Below are 12944 nucleotides of genomic sequence, written 5' to 3'. Positions count from 1 at the left end.
CCAGAACTGCTTTGCAAGGTTACAAATGAGGTCACTAAACTCAGTGGATCATTCCTTACCTTGCTTGATCTCCAGGGAGCATTTTTTGTTTTGTTTTGTTTTTTAGTAAACTCTACCCCCAATGTGGGTCTTGAACTCATGATCCCGACGAGCTCAAGCGTCCAATGCTCTACTTACTGAGCCAGTCAGGTGCCCTCTAGGAAGCATTTGACACTACTGACCATTCTTTTCTCTTGGCTTTGATGACATCACATTCTTGTTTTCTTCTCTTGCTCTAGCCATTTGTCTTCAGTTTACTCTCCTGCATGTCCCTAATATGTTGACATTCTTCAGGTTCAAATCTAGATCGTTACCTCACACTTGATAGTCTTTCCCTGGGTGAGATCATCTCTACTTCCCAGGCTTCAATTATCATCAAGAGGCTAACTCCAGTCCAAGCCCTCCTGTAGCCCTCTATGTCCAGCTGCTTCAAAGACAACACCGCTTAGATGATTCAAAGGCATCTCAAATTCAAAGCATCCAAAATGGAACCTCATCATCTTCCCCTGTAAATCTCCTCTGTTACTGACACTTGTACTCAGTAGCTCAAACTAGAAAACAGTCATTCTTGACTGCTTCCTCCTTCATACCCTCAGTTAAATAATCACTGAATTAATTAGATTCTACCTCCTAAGAATCCCCTGAATCTCTCTAATACTCTAGTCCAGACCTCTTATCTCTTGCATCTCTTCCCTGAACCACTTGCTTGTCCCTTGTAAATGTAGCACATAAAGGCACATATTTGGTTTCAGGGTACTTGCTAGTTGTGTAGTTAATAGCTTTGTATTGAAACTGAGCTACACTTTTGGTAGGTTTGTAGGGTTAGGGATGCAAAACACAAAGTCTAGGGCCCACCAAGGTAGGCACTCTAAGAAATCCACATCCACTTGAATCTAGAACCCTGAAGTTCACCCTCAAGGAAGAGCTGTAAGTAAAAAGTCCTTGCCAAGTTTTCAGCTCAGATTTTTGTCATTTTGGTGGTCAAGAGGAATTGAGGCCTTGAACCTGTATTACGGTGGTCCTTGACTAGTAAGGTCTTCAGTTACCTATCAGAGAAAAATAAAGATCTCTGAAGGAAGATAGCATTATATCCTACTTAGACATATATTATTCCTGTATGTCTCTTTTCAAATACATGGTTCGACATATAAAAATAACCAAACACACAAGAAAACAAGACTCCCTAAGTGAAAACCAGCAGAAACAACAACAGAAACAAACTACAAAAAACTTCAGATAATTGGATTTAGCAAACTCGGATTACAAAACAATTATGTTCACTAGGGTCAAAGAATAGACAGCCTTGGAAATTTTATCAGGGAACCAAAAACTATTAAAAAAATGACACAGTAGACATGAAAAAGAACCCAATAAAAATTCTACAACTGAAAAAATAAATAATTCAATTGATGGATTTAACAGCAGACTAAATACAGCTGAAAGGAGACAAATGAACTATAAAATTTGTCAAAAAAATATCAAGAAGGCAGCTTGGCAAGACAAGGTAAAAAATGCAGAGAGTAAAGAGATATACAGGATACAGTGAAAACTGTCTAAATAAACATTTATTTGGAGTTTCAGAAGTGGATGAATGAGAAACAATATTTAAGAATAGCTAAACATGGGGCGTCTGGGTGGCTCAGTCGGTTGACTGGCCGACACTTAATTTCAGCTCAGATCATGATCTTGGGGTCCTGGGATCAAGCCCCACATCAGGCTCTTGACTCAGTGGGGAGTCTGCTTGGGATTCTCCTCTCCCTCTGCTCCCCTCCCCACCATGTGCATACATGCTCTCTCTCTCTCAAAATAAATAAATAAATCTTTAAAAGCTGAATGAATCCTAAAAGCAGAAAAAAATAAATCCACACCCAGATACATCATAGTAAAATTGCAGGAAACCCAGAGCAAAAAGAACAAAATTTTAAAATCTTTTTTTTTTTTTTAACGATTTTTTATTTATTTGACAGAGAAAGACACAGCGAGAGAGGGAACACAAGCGGGGGAGAGGGAGAAGCAGGTTCCCCGCAGAGCAGGGAGCCCGACGTGGGGCTTGATCCCAGGACCCTGGGATCATGACCTGAGCCGAAGGCAGACGCTTAACGACTGAGCCACCCAGGTGCCCCAAGAACAAAATTTTAAAGCAGCCAACTATCTGCAAAGGAGTGACAGACTTGGCAGGAGCAATGGAAGGTAAAAGGCAGCAGAAAGATGGAATGAATATGCTGAAAGAAAGTAACTTCAAACCTAGAATTCTATGCCCCAAAAAAATACCCACCTAGAATAAAGAAAGGCAAAAGAAAGACTGTCTCAGATCAACAGGAATGGGACAGTTGCCCACTAACAGGCCAACACAAAAGCAAACTCTGAAGCAGATTAGGCAAACTTCTGTAAAAAGCCAGATAGTAAATATTTCAGTCTTGCTGGCCATACAGTATCCGTCACAACCACTCAACAATGCTGTGGTAGTGCAAAAGCAACCAGAGACAATAGTAAATGAATGAGCCTGGCGGTATTCCAACAAAACTATTCAGAAAAACGGGCAGTGGGCTGGATTTGGCCTGTGGACTGTAGATTGCTGACTCCTGTCCTAAAGTTTAAACTTCAGACAAAAGGGAAATGATCCCAGATGGAAAGGCAGAGATTCCAGAAGGAATGAAGAGAAAAAAAAAAGTGGCAAATAAATGAACAGTATATGAAGTTTGATTTTAAAAAAACATAGAACTAAAACATGATAACAACGGTATATAACTTCAGGAGAGGTTAAATGGAGTTAGTTTTCTAGGTTCTTTGTATTATCTGGGGGAAGTGAAAAGGTATTAAGAATGCCTGTTATAACTTTTAGGGTAACTACTATAAGAATAAAAATAAAACTTCCAAACTACTAGAAGGGGAAAACATGGAATGATTAGAAAGCAGGCAGGAAAGGAGAGAAAATTGAATAGATGAGACAAATAGACAAAATAAGAACTTTAAGCCCAAACATATGAGTAATTACATGAATATAAATGAATAAATGCTTCAATTAAAGGACAGTAAATATCAGATTATTAAATAAAAAAAGCTATATGCTGTTTTTAAGAGACCCATTTAATGTAAGCAACCAGAAAAGTAGGAAGGAAAAAACTAAATTCTCTTCATTAACACATTAATTACTCAACATGTTAGTCTACTTCCCTCCTAAGGATATTGTTCTTCAGAAGATCATACTGTATATATGTATATATAATATGCCTCCCTCTAGGACAGAATAATTTGTACACTTTTCTCTTATTGTAAATTGTTTTCAAGATTTTATTTATTTATTTGAGAGAGAGAAAGAGACAATGCGAGTAGAGGAGAGGGGCAGAGGGAGAGGCAGAGGGTGAAGCAGCCCCCACTGAACAGGGAGCCTCACGTAGGGCTCAATCCCAGGACCCTGGGATCATGAACTGAGCCCAAGGTAGACGCTTAACTGACTGAGCCACTCAGGTAAATTGTTTTCAATGATATTCATAGTATTGGAGTTGTTGGAATTTTGAGTTCTTTGAATAATTGGAGGGAACCTATTTTGTCAGCTACAAAAGACAATGTAATTTAAAAAATTTTATTGGCTCAATATGCATTTTGGTTTTAGTTTTTTTTTTTTTTTTCCAGTAATCTCTACACCTAATGTGGGGCTTGAACTCACAACCCCTAGATCAAGAATCACATACTCTACTGACTGAGCTTCCCAGGTGCCCCTTGGCCCAATGTGCATTTAAAGGGATCTCAGGACTATTATTATTATGTTTTTTACTAATCTTGCTAATAGATTTTAAGTTCCAGGGTGATGCACATAAATTTTTAATGAAAACCTTTTACCATTACTTCTTTTCCAAGTATGTAGGAAGTACCTATATCTCATTTTAAGGAATTAATATTTTACAAAAAAAGTCAAAATATCAAGCTCGGCATTTTCTGTTAGCTTATTTAGTCCTCACAACTATGCTATAAGGTATGTGTGTTTAGACCCATAAACATGAGATTAAGACATAAATTACTGAAGGTCCCAGTTAGCAATCAGTCGACTAAGATTTTGAACCCAAGGTGATGGCAAGCTATGAACACACAGGCTTTCTTTCCCACTGTCAATGCTGCTGATACACTGAAAAGGCCTTATTCTTCAAACTCATCTTTTAAACAGGAAAAAAGAAACTTTCTACAAGATCACCTTTCCTTTCTGAGAATACTACTTAATTTTTATAGTTCCAAATTTAGACTAACAGCTTTCCGTTAAAAATAATGATAATCAATCCGAATCGGTTAGGTCATCGTTTCTTAGTGTATTAATTTCGGGTGGTATTTCCTGAACTTGATTTATCCTAATTCGTGGGGGGGGGAGGGGTTAGCCTCTATGCATAGATAAAGGGAAATGACCCAAATGTCAGATCTCCAGGGCTCCTTTTGTAGAAGGTCAAGGCAGCAGTGGGGAAAGGTTGAGCGTACAGTATTCTGGGTGGGCCTCTGAAAACGAGTTAATCGGCCAGTGAATAATCCAATACGCCTGTATTAGCTACTAAGACTGCTAACCTCAGTCGAACCGAGGGGTAAGGTCTCCACTTACTTTCAACTCGGGGTAACCCTCTGGCACATTTGCTAATTTGGGTCTGGTTCGCCAGCACAGCGTACCGCCCAGCCCTAGCCCACTCGCAGCTGGTAGCGTGAGGTTTGGCGCCTCGGGCAGATCCGGCTCGAGGGTCGTTTAATAACCCGAGTCTCGCGAGATCTGGGGCAAAGGGGGCGGGAGAAGCTCGCGTGCACGCGCCCGAGAGCCGTTAGGGTGGAACCTCTCCCGGGCGGGGCGGGTGGAGCAAATACAGTTGGACGCCAGTTGGTGGAGCCCCCGCGGGAAACAACTAAGCGCGAGGAGCGTGCGCGCTCACGTCGCGGCGACGGTGGCGGCGAGCGGCGTCAGAGCTAGAAGGGGGGGCTGACGGCTTCTGGCGGGTGGCGGTGTTGGAGGCGAGAGCTTGCTTAGCCCGTAACGCTTCTGTCCCAAGACCCGACGGAGAGCGAGGGAACGAGGGTTGCTTTCGAGGGCTGCTGCCTTCTACTTACGCATCGTCGTGAGGAGCGCAGCCCGGACTCTCCTACAAGCCCTCCGGCTCCCTTTCCACACGCCTTGAGGCGGCGGCGGCGGCCACTGAGACAGCGTCTCACCTTCCCCCACCCCTTCCCCTGTCCCCCCCGCCCGAAAGGGCCCGGTCTGCGCCCCACCCCCGCCCGCTCGCTACGCCGCCGCCATGTCGGCGCAGGCCCAGATGCGCGCAATGCTGGACCAGTTGATGGGCACCTCCCGGGACGGTAAGTGTCTGCCAGTGCCCTGGGGGTGGGGGAGGGGAAGGGGAAAGCGAGGGGAAGGGGCTCCGCGGGCGTACCTGGGCTTGCGTGTGTGGCTGAGTAAGGGGCTCCCAGATTGGTAACACGAGGTCCCGGCTCCCGTCCCATCCAATCAGGGCTGGGCAGGCGGGCTTGGGGGGCGGTGACCGAGCGGATTGGCGGGAACTGCTGCCAATGGGGTCAGGCGGGGCCTGGAGGTAGAAAGGAGAGTTTGAGATTCAATGTTGACTTGTCTGGGACGGGAGAGCCCACGTCTCTCTTGGCGTAGTCGGTCATCCCGTTTTGTGGCTGATGAGGTACCGGTGGACCGCTAAAGCCTCCGTCCCCTGAACTAATTCCTTACCCAGAGCTTTGGGATCATCCCTCGCCGCCGCCCTCCAGAGCATCCAGAGAGAACTGCCCCACCCCCGCCCCCCGCCCCTTACCTGGGTCTGGAGAAAATCTTCACTATGAACCCAGTCCCAGAAGTGCACACTCGATCCCACAGAAACAATCCTTCTTATGGAGAAATCTGACCCAAACCATGGTTTCTTGAAGTGGGTGTGTTTGGCCCCATTTTGTGAAAAGAAAAATGTTATGGCCTGTTTTTTCCGAGAGACCTCCATTTTGTTAGAGAATTTAATAGAAGCTTTGTTCAGTAAATATTGACAAGTCTTGCATGTGCCCCAAATAGAACCATTTTGAAAATGTGGTGCCCAGTGAAGTAGAATTGAGAGAAACAACGATCCTTTTAGGCGCTGAGGATAGTTTGTGTAGAAAATTACTAATTGCGGATCTTTTTTGTCGTAAAGAGAATTCCTAAATGCAAAGATGAAATGCTGTTGCTTTTTTGGTGATGATGATAATGTATTATCAAATTGAGCTCAAATCCATGCTAATATGGAGGAAAGGTCTAGTTCAGTACTTTCTCTCTTAAAAGCAAAAACACTTGCTTATTTTTATATGTTGCTTGTTTAGGCAGATCGTTTCTTAGCCATTAAAGAAATGCTTTTTTCTTGAAAAGTTATTTAAATTGCTTGACGTAAGAGAAAAGGCACACTTATATTTTTAACAGTTGCTCTTGTAATTTTCTTGAATACTTTGCAGCAAAATATGTGAGTAGGTTAAAAAATGTATATTGAATTCAGATACTTTTCTCAGTGCATACAGAGAATGGCTTTTCAGGGCTCACAGTTTAGTTTTAATAAAAACCCATATTGGGAACTTGTCTTCCTAGGACACATAGACAAATAGGTGGAGGTGGCAAACCTACTTGTGCTTGTGTAGAGAGGAGGGGAAGATTGGGAAGGAAATGAATTTTGTGTAGTAAACCCTTGCAAGTTAACATTAATTAAAAATACCCCTGCAGAAACTTCTACCTGTTCATTTTTCACTGTTAGATAAGAATGGTTATTTTATAACTGCAGCATGTCTTAACATTGCTCCTTTTCCATAATGAAGACGGTATTGGGAAGGGACCTAATTCAGGATTTTAGCTGACAGAATAACTAATTTTTGTAGTAAAAGTATGGAATCATTTAAGATTTTACATGAACTTTTTAATCCTAGATGGATACCATTTTTGGTACCTTCTACATGGATTGAATTTTCTAATTTTACTGGGAGGGTAGTTGGATCAAAGTAACTGCTATCACCTGATATCACCTGATAAATTTCCAAACGAGGTAGCCAATCTAGTATTGTAAAGCTACATTAAAAATATATATATATATACAAATATATATTCCTGTGTGTGTAGTCAGCAGAAACATGGATTTCTTAAAATCCATTCTGCTTTGTATACAAATAAATTTACATTTTTTATGTGTATGTTACCGGATTTTTTTTGCCTCCAGACTAAGAGGATTTACCAATGAACTCATGTTAACGAGTCCACGATATTATTTAGCTGAAATGACTGGATTTTCACTGCTGTGTTGGGCCAGAAGTAAGAAACATACTACTTTCAAGGAAAAGAAAAGATACCCATATTAGTTCTTTTATGTATACAAGATAAGAATCAGAACATTCTTTTCCTTACCAGATAATGAGTTTACATATTTCATCTTATGATTCAGGACCTTTAAATAATTAGGATTGTTCTTTTTTAGCATACAGTCAACTTCAAGTTATCCAGGGGTAGGGGAATATGGATATGTTCCTGAATAACACCATATACTTTAAAACCATATAATGGAAAGCTTTGTATTGGACAAAGGAACAGCTTACAGGGAATGCTGTTGGGTGTCTTTGGCACTAAGAGGTGGAAATGGGGATCCAAGAGGTGGGAGAGAGATGGAAAAGGTAGGTAGGGGAGGGTGTGTTTAAGGCAGCTCTGCGCCCCCCCCCCTTTTTTTTTTTTTTTTTTTAATCATCCGAGACTGACTATAAAACAACTATTGTCCTCTGGGATAGTGGGATTCAAGGTTGCCATAACCCCTCCTCAACCCTTAGTGTCCTGTCTCTGAGGGAATCTGAAGTGGCACCAGAAGCCTAGGGCACTGGGAAAACTTTGTTTCCCTTTCACCTCCCCCTCTCCTCCACCAGTAAAAATATTTATTCCTTCTTCCTCTGTCCCAACTCAGTTTTTAATTAGTTCCTTTTTAAACTCCTTGGAGATGTAAGTCTGTTAAAAGTACCTTATTTTGAGTTACTTAATTCAGTTAATCATATAGATTACCTAAGCTTTATTGAAATTCTCAGAAATGGGAATTTTAGTGTCAAGGAAGTGGAGAGGTAATTTTGGATCACTGGGCACTTCCAGAAAGGACAGTCTTGGGTGAGTGGTGGAAGTGGGGGGCTTTGGACAACCAGAGGGCAGCATGATGGTGCTGGGAGGCTGGGCAGGGGGATGACCAGGAGGTGGGAGAGGAATGCATAAGGGTGGTGGGAGGGCCAAAGACAAACTTTGCCTTCTTTGCAATTTTGCCTAGGGCCCTGGTGGTGGCAACCGCCTGTGTGCCACTGAAAATCGTGCCGATGCCTGGCATACTGCATAAATGGAAGCAGGGTACCGCGTGAGTTGAAACATTGGTCACACTATATAAAGTTTGTATATGTGAATCAGTGTAACTCATACCCATGTAACTGGGGGTCTGACTGTATTTGGATTTTTCTGATAAGGCATCATGGGCTAAGGAAAAGAGCTCTGGGCTGAGACTCAGGAGACCTGGTTTCTAGCCCCAGCTGTACCTCTAATTGTAACCTTGGGTAAGTCACTTAACCTTTTTTGCCTCAAGTTAAATCAATAATCTGTTAAGTGGGAAACCAAATAATTTCCTATGTTACACTCAAAAACTGTTCAAAAATAAGTATATTTTAAGTTTTTTTTAGGAGAGAGAAACCATAAGTAGATATAAATTAGTATGTTATTTTATCTGAAGTTTGAGGTAAATTAAACTTTATAAATACCTTTCTCTTGTAGTTGTTAGCATTAATAGAAGAAGAGGGATAAATTTTTCCCGAACATAGTCCATTTGAAAGGGAGGAGCAAAAAAAAAAAATGAAAGGGAGGAGCAGTAAAGTAAAATTGAGGCAGCAATTTGAGAATTGTCTATGTGACAGTTGGAGGAACTCAATGTCCTTGCACAGACTGTAGTTATTTTTTCTGAGTTGGGTTAATTGCAGAGATGTCCCTTAGCTAAAGCTCTTTTGCCAGCAAATAGAATTTGGTTATAAGCCTCTGGTCCTGACCCCTAAAAGGCCTGGCAAGGTGCAAGGGATAGGAATTAAAATGGAGGGTATGAATTTAGATTATATCCTAAGTTTAGAAACCAGGGAATTTACAGAAGTAGTTTTAAGGACTCCATATTTTTTAATTACTTATAACCTTTAAATGGCAGACATCATCTCTGAAAGGTTAAAACAGGCCAGGAATGGCAGTCACCTCCAACACACTCCCTCCCCCCACTTCGTGCCCCAAATGACCAGTGGACTAATAGAATGTAGAACATAGAATAGAATTTTATTGCATCATTCGTTGCCCATTATGATTAGGGAATGTCTAGGGCAAGTTAAAGCTTTCAGATAATTGTGCCTCTTTTTGAGGGTAATCTTTCTAAACATACAATGATGTACTTCCTTAGATAATAGAGTACATTTAGTCCTAATTTACTATTTTTGATGATCAATTACATTGTGGGGTAGTTTTATAGAATGTAAAATTAAAAAGGGTACTACTCATCCTAGGAGGTAACCAGGAAAATAGAGTTCAGAAAATCATTTACTTGTTCCTGATATAAGGTTAGTGATACATAACTGTTGAACCTGTAGGATAGTGTGACATTGCTGCCTTTCTGCAAAATAAACCATTGAATCAAAGATAGAAGTAGTGTTTTCTTCAGTGGATTTTCTTCATAAAGTCATCTTTAATCTGTGTTCCTTGACTTGTCATCAACATTGAGAGCATTTTTTTTTTAATTTTTCTCATTAGCATAATGAGCCATATTTATTTCTTGGTCAGTTGTAAGCCATTCTATTCCACTTGGATTGTTCATTTTAAGTGAAGGAGGCATAGCCTTTAATGTACAAGCACACATTTTTAAAAATGATAATGGGTATATCTTACCCCAGAGCTTGTAAATTCTTTTAACATAAGAAATTTTGGTGAAAATAAGGTTAAACGGTAGTTAAACATCAGGCTAAATAAGAGTTGTAGTGAATATTTGACTTCATCAGAGGTTCAGGCATATCAAAACACTGAAAGCTCTGTTAACTTCCATATGGTGAAGCTGTTTTAAACAAACTTTAACTCATTTTGCATTTTGAACTCTGAATATTTCAGTCAGCAAAACAGCCCAGAAAACAGTAATAGTATCATTTCATATAATCTTGTTTTGTCCTTGGATTCTCTACAGTTGTTTAGCTTTCCTCAGGGAAGCCTATGCTTGTGAGATATTCTTTTACTTTGGGTAAAGAAATAAATTGAAACCAAAGAAAAATCATTTTGTCTATCACTGCATAAGCTCTGTAAGCAGCAAATAAGTGCTTTGATTTGGATAAGATGTCACATAAGGAAAAATGGTGATGAGCTGCATGTTCAAGCTAGGTAGCAGGAAAGGTGTCCTGGGTCATGGTCTTTTAATGAGTCAGATATTGGTGTTCAGTATCAGGTGGTTCGTACAGACATTAAAGCTTGAAGTTTAGGCAAGTGGTGGGATTCAGGCAAGTGGTGGGTTGCAAAGATAGGTAGATGGCTTAAAACTGAAGGTCACTTAAGTGTGGGCAAAACTAGATAAATGAGGCATATTCTCAAGGATGGAATTCTAGAAAGGTACATGAAATGGGTTGAATCCTAAAAGCCCAGGGCTATTAGTATAATCTATGAGGAAATATAAATGATTGTTCTAACCAGCTGAGTCTACTAAGAAGTTGTAGACGAAGAAGATGAAGAAAGTTGGAACATTTTGCTGGAGAAAGAATGAGGGAGCGAGAGAGAGGGTATATTTCTAACAGGAATCTTGTGAATTCAACACCTGCAGAAAAGTCATTCTGCTCCTTTTTGGTTTAAGTTCTCATGCACTTATAGCCGCTAGGGTAGAAATTGAAAGGCAAGGCCAAAATACATCAGTTAATCAATTTTTATAAGGTGATTGAGGTTATAGAGAAGCGTAGTTTTGTAAAAACTGAATAAATGTCATACTTTGCTGTTTAACATGGGCTAGAGAAAGGAGTCTTTTAAAATTATTTTTCTAACAAAAAAAGCTCACTAGATATTGATCCATATGTTCTAATTTAGTTGTGAACCATGTGCAGTGATGTTTCACCTGTGTGATTCAACATGAAAAGAATTTAACCAGCTGCCCTTGCTGAGTCTTTTGTCATGTCTCCTGAATGCATGGTAAATTGTTTTGTTTTTATCTTCTTGAGACTTCAGTTTTCTCTTTCAGAGTTAGAACTTTCCAAAGTTTTACTTTTCAATAAAATAAGTTGGATATTTATTGGATAGTATCTATAGTATACTTAGCTGTTCACTGCCTCTTCATTTTGTCCTACTATTAGATTACACAGTATACCCTTTTTTAGTTATTTGAAGGTATATTTTAGATCAGGATTGGCATTATGGCTCCCCTGCATTTTGTAAATAAAGTTTTATATGAATACAACCATGCCCATTTGTGTACCTACTGTTCATTGCTGCTTTGCTTTAAAACAGCAGAGTTGAGTAGTTGCAAGAGACATATATGGCTGGCGAGTTTGAAATATTTGCTGTTTGGCCCTTTAGGGAAAAGCTTGTTGACCAGTGTTTTGATGAGTGATTCTCAAAGTGTGGTCCCCAGACTTTAGCAATACCTGGGAACTTGTTAGAAATGCAAATTCTTGGGCTGACTCCAGAAATTCTGGGGATTGGAACCAATAATCTGATTTAAGAAGCCTTCTACATGACTCTGATGCACATTAAAAGTTTGAGAAACTCTGTTCTAGATAAATGTTTCCCAAATGTTAGTCACACATACCACCTTGACTGTTTTTTACTGTTTTCTGTTTAATATTTTCTTCATGTCAACTCACTTTCTAAAAATTAAAGTTAATTTTAAAATGAAAATTTATGTCACCAGAAAAATACAGTGAGAACAGCATGGTATTTTAAGAGAGAACTTAAGATTCAAGAAAAAAAAAAAAAAGATAGCTTAGACTCTGTTGTCACACGTGCTAAACATTAGAACTTGTTAGATGTTAAGCACCAGATGGACTTCATCATCTACTTTTAAAGTTAATCATGATAAATAATCACTAAAAGATTCAGTGGTGTTTAAAATGTTGGTGAAATCCTGTTGGTGAAATTGGATAACACCTAAAATCATCTTTTGTATAAATCTCATACTTCGGAAAATACTGTTCTGGTTATTCATGTGAAAGAAAAAGCTGTTTGAACTGTACATACCCAAGCCCTGAAGTAGAAATGAATGACCAGAAGAGATACATACCTATGAGATAGAGCCATCTAGGAGTCCCTAGAGAGGTTCATCTAGCCCACAGGGTGAAATTACCTCACTTAGCTTGAATTCTCACCTCTCCAATAGTGTTTTGGCCCATGGTAGCCAGCAGTTCTGTGGGATTTCACCAACCTGTTTGACAATGGGAATGTGGAAAGGTGCCTGGCTCTGGGAAAGGTTACTTACAAAAGATAGACTAGAAACTGGGGGGAAAGTGGCTGTGGTTTTATGTTGTGGATAGGGGAACAGCATGATATGCTTGCTAGGAAAATAGTTGATTCATTTCAGATTCTAGAAACCATGCTTTTGTATTTTGAGAAATTCCCATGTTACTTAACTTCCCTAGACATGTTGTTCTGTGTATTTACTGGCTGATGTGCTTTAGGGTATAGTAATTGTTGATAGGAATCGAATCTTTCCTTTCCTTTCCCGAATATCCCCAGGTTGCTGAGTTGCTTTAGTTACTTCTTCCTTTCCTTAGAGATTATGGATACATTTGTTTCTATTGTCTTTTGTCTCTGCAATAAAGTAGTGATATAGGACTCTAATCTTAGAGGGACTGAAAGTCTCGTGGGGAATGAAGGTTTACACATGAACAGTTCTGTTTATTTATTTATTTTTAGTTTTTTTTAT

General features: G+C 39.9%; 1 protein-coding gene across 3 annotated transcripts in view; it reads left to right on the top strand.

Moving 5' to 3' along the window:
- The first annotated feature begins 4873 nt into the window (after nucleotides 1–4873).
- Nucleotides 4874–12944, top strand: part of LOC116630726 (putative RNA-binding protein Luc7-like 2) — a 62771-nt gene continuing 54700 nt past the window's right edge. The window contains exons 1-2 of one of the 3 annotated variants that reach the window (XM_032401471.1): nucleotides 5294–5361; nucleotides 8310–8393. In XM_032401471.1, coding sequence (XP_032257362.1) covers nucleotides 8356–8393 — 38 coding nt within the window. In that variant the 5' untranslated portion in view covers nucleotides 5294–5361; nucleotides 8310–8355. Of the gene's footprint in view, nucleotides 5362–8309; nucleotides 8394–12944 lie in introns of those variants that run through there. The other 2 variants (XM_032401472.1, XM_032401474.1) reach the window with 2 other exon arrangements.

Source organism: Phoca vitulina, unplaced genomic scaffold (genome assembly GCF_004348235.1).
Source record: "Phoca vitulina isolate PV1807 unplaced genomic scaffold, GSC_HSeal_1.0 scaffold4, whole genome shotgun sequence".
In the NCBI taxonomy this organism is placed as follows: domain Eukaryota; kingdom Metazoa; phylum Chordata; class Mammalia; order Carnivora; family Phocidae; genus Phoca; species Phoca vitulina.
This window is presented reverse-complemented; position numbering and strand designations above follow the sequence as displayed.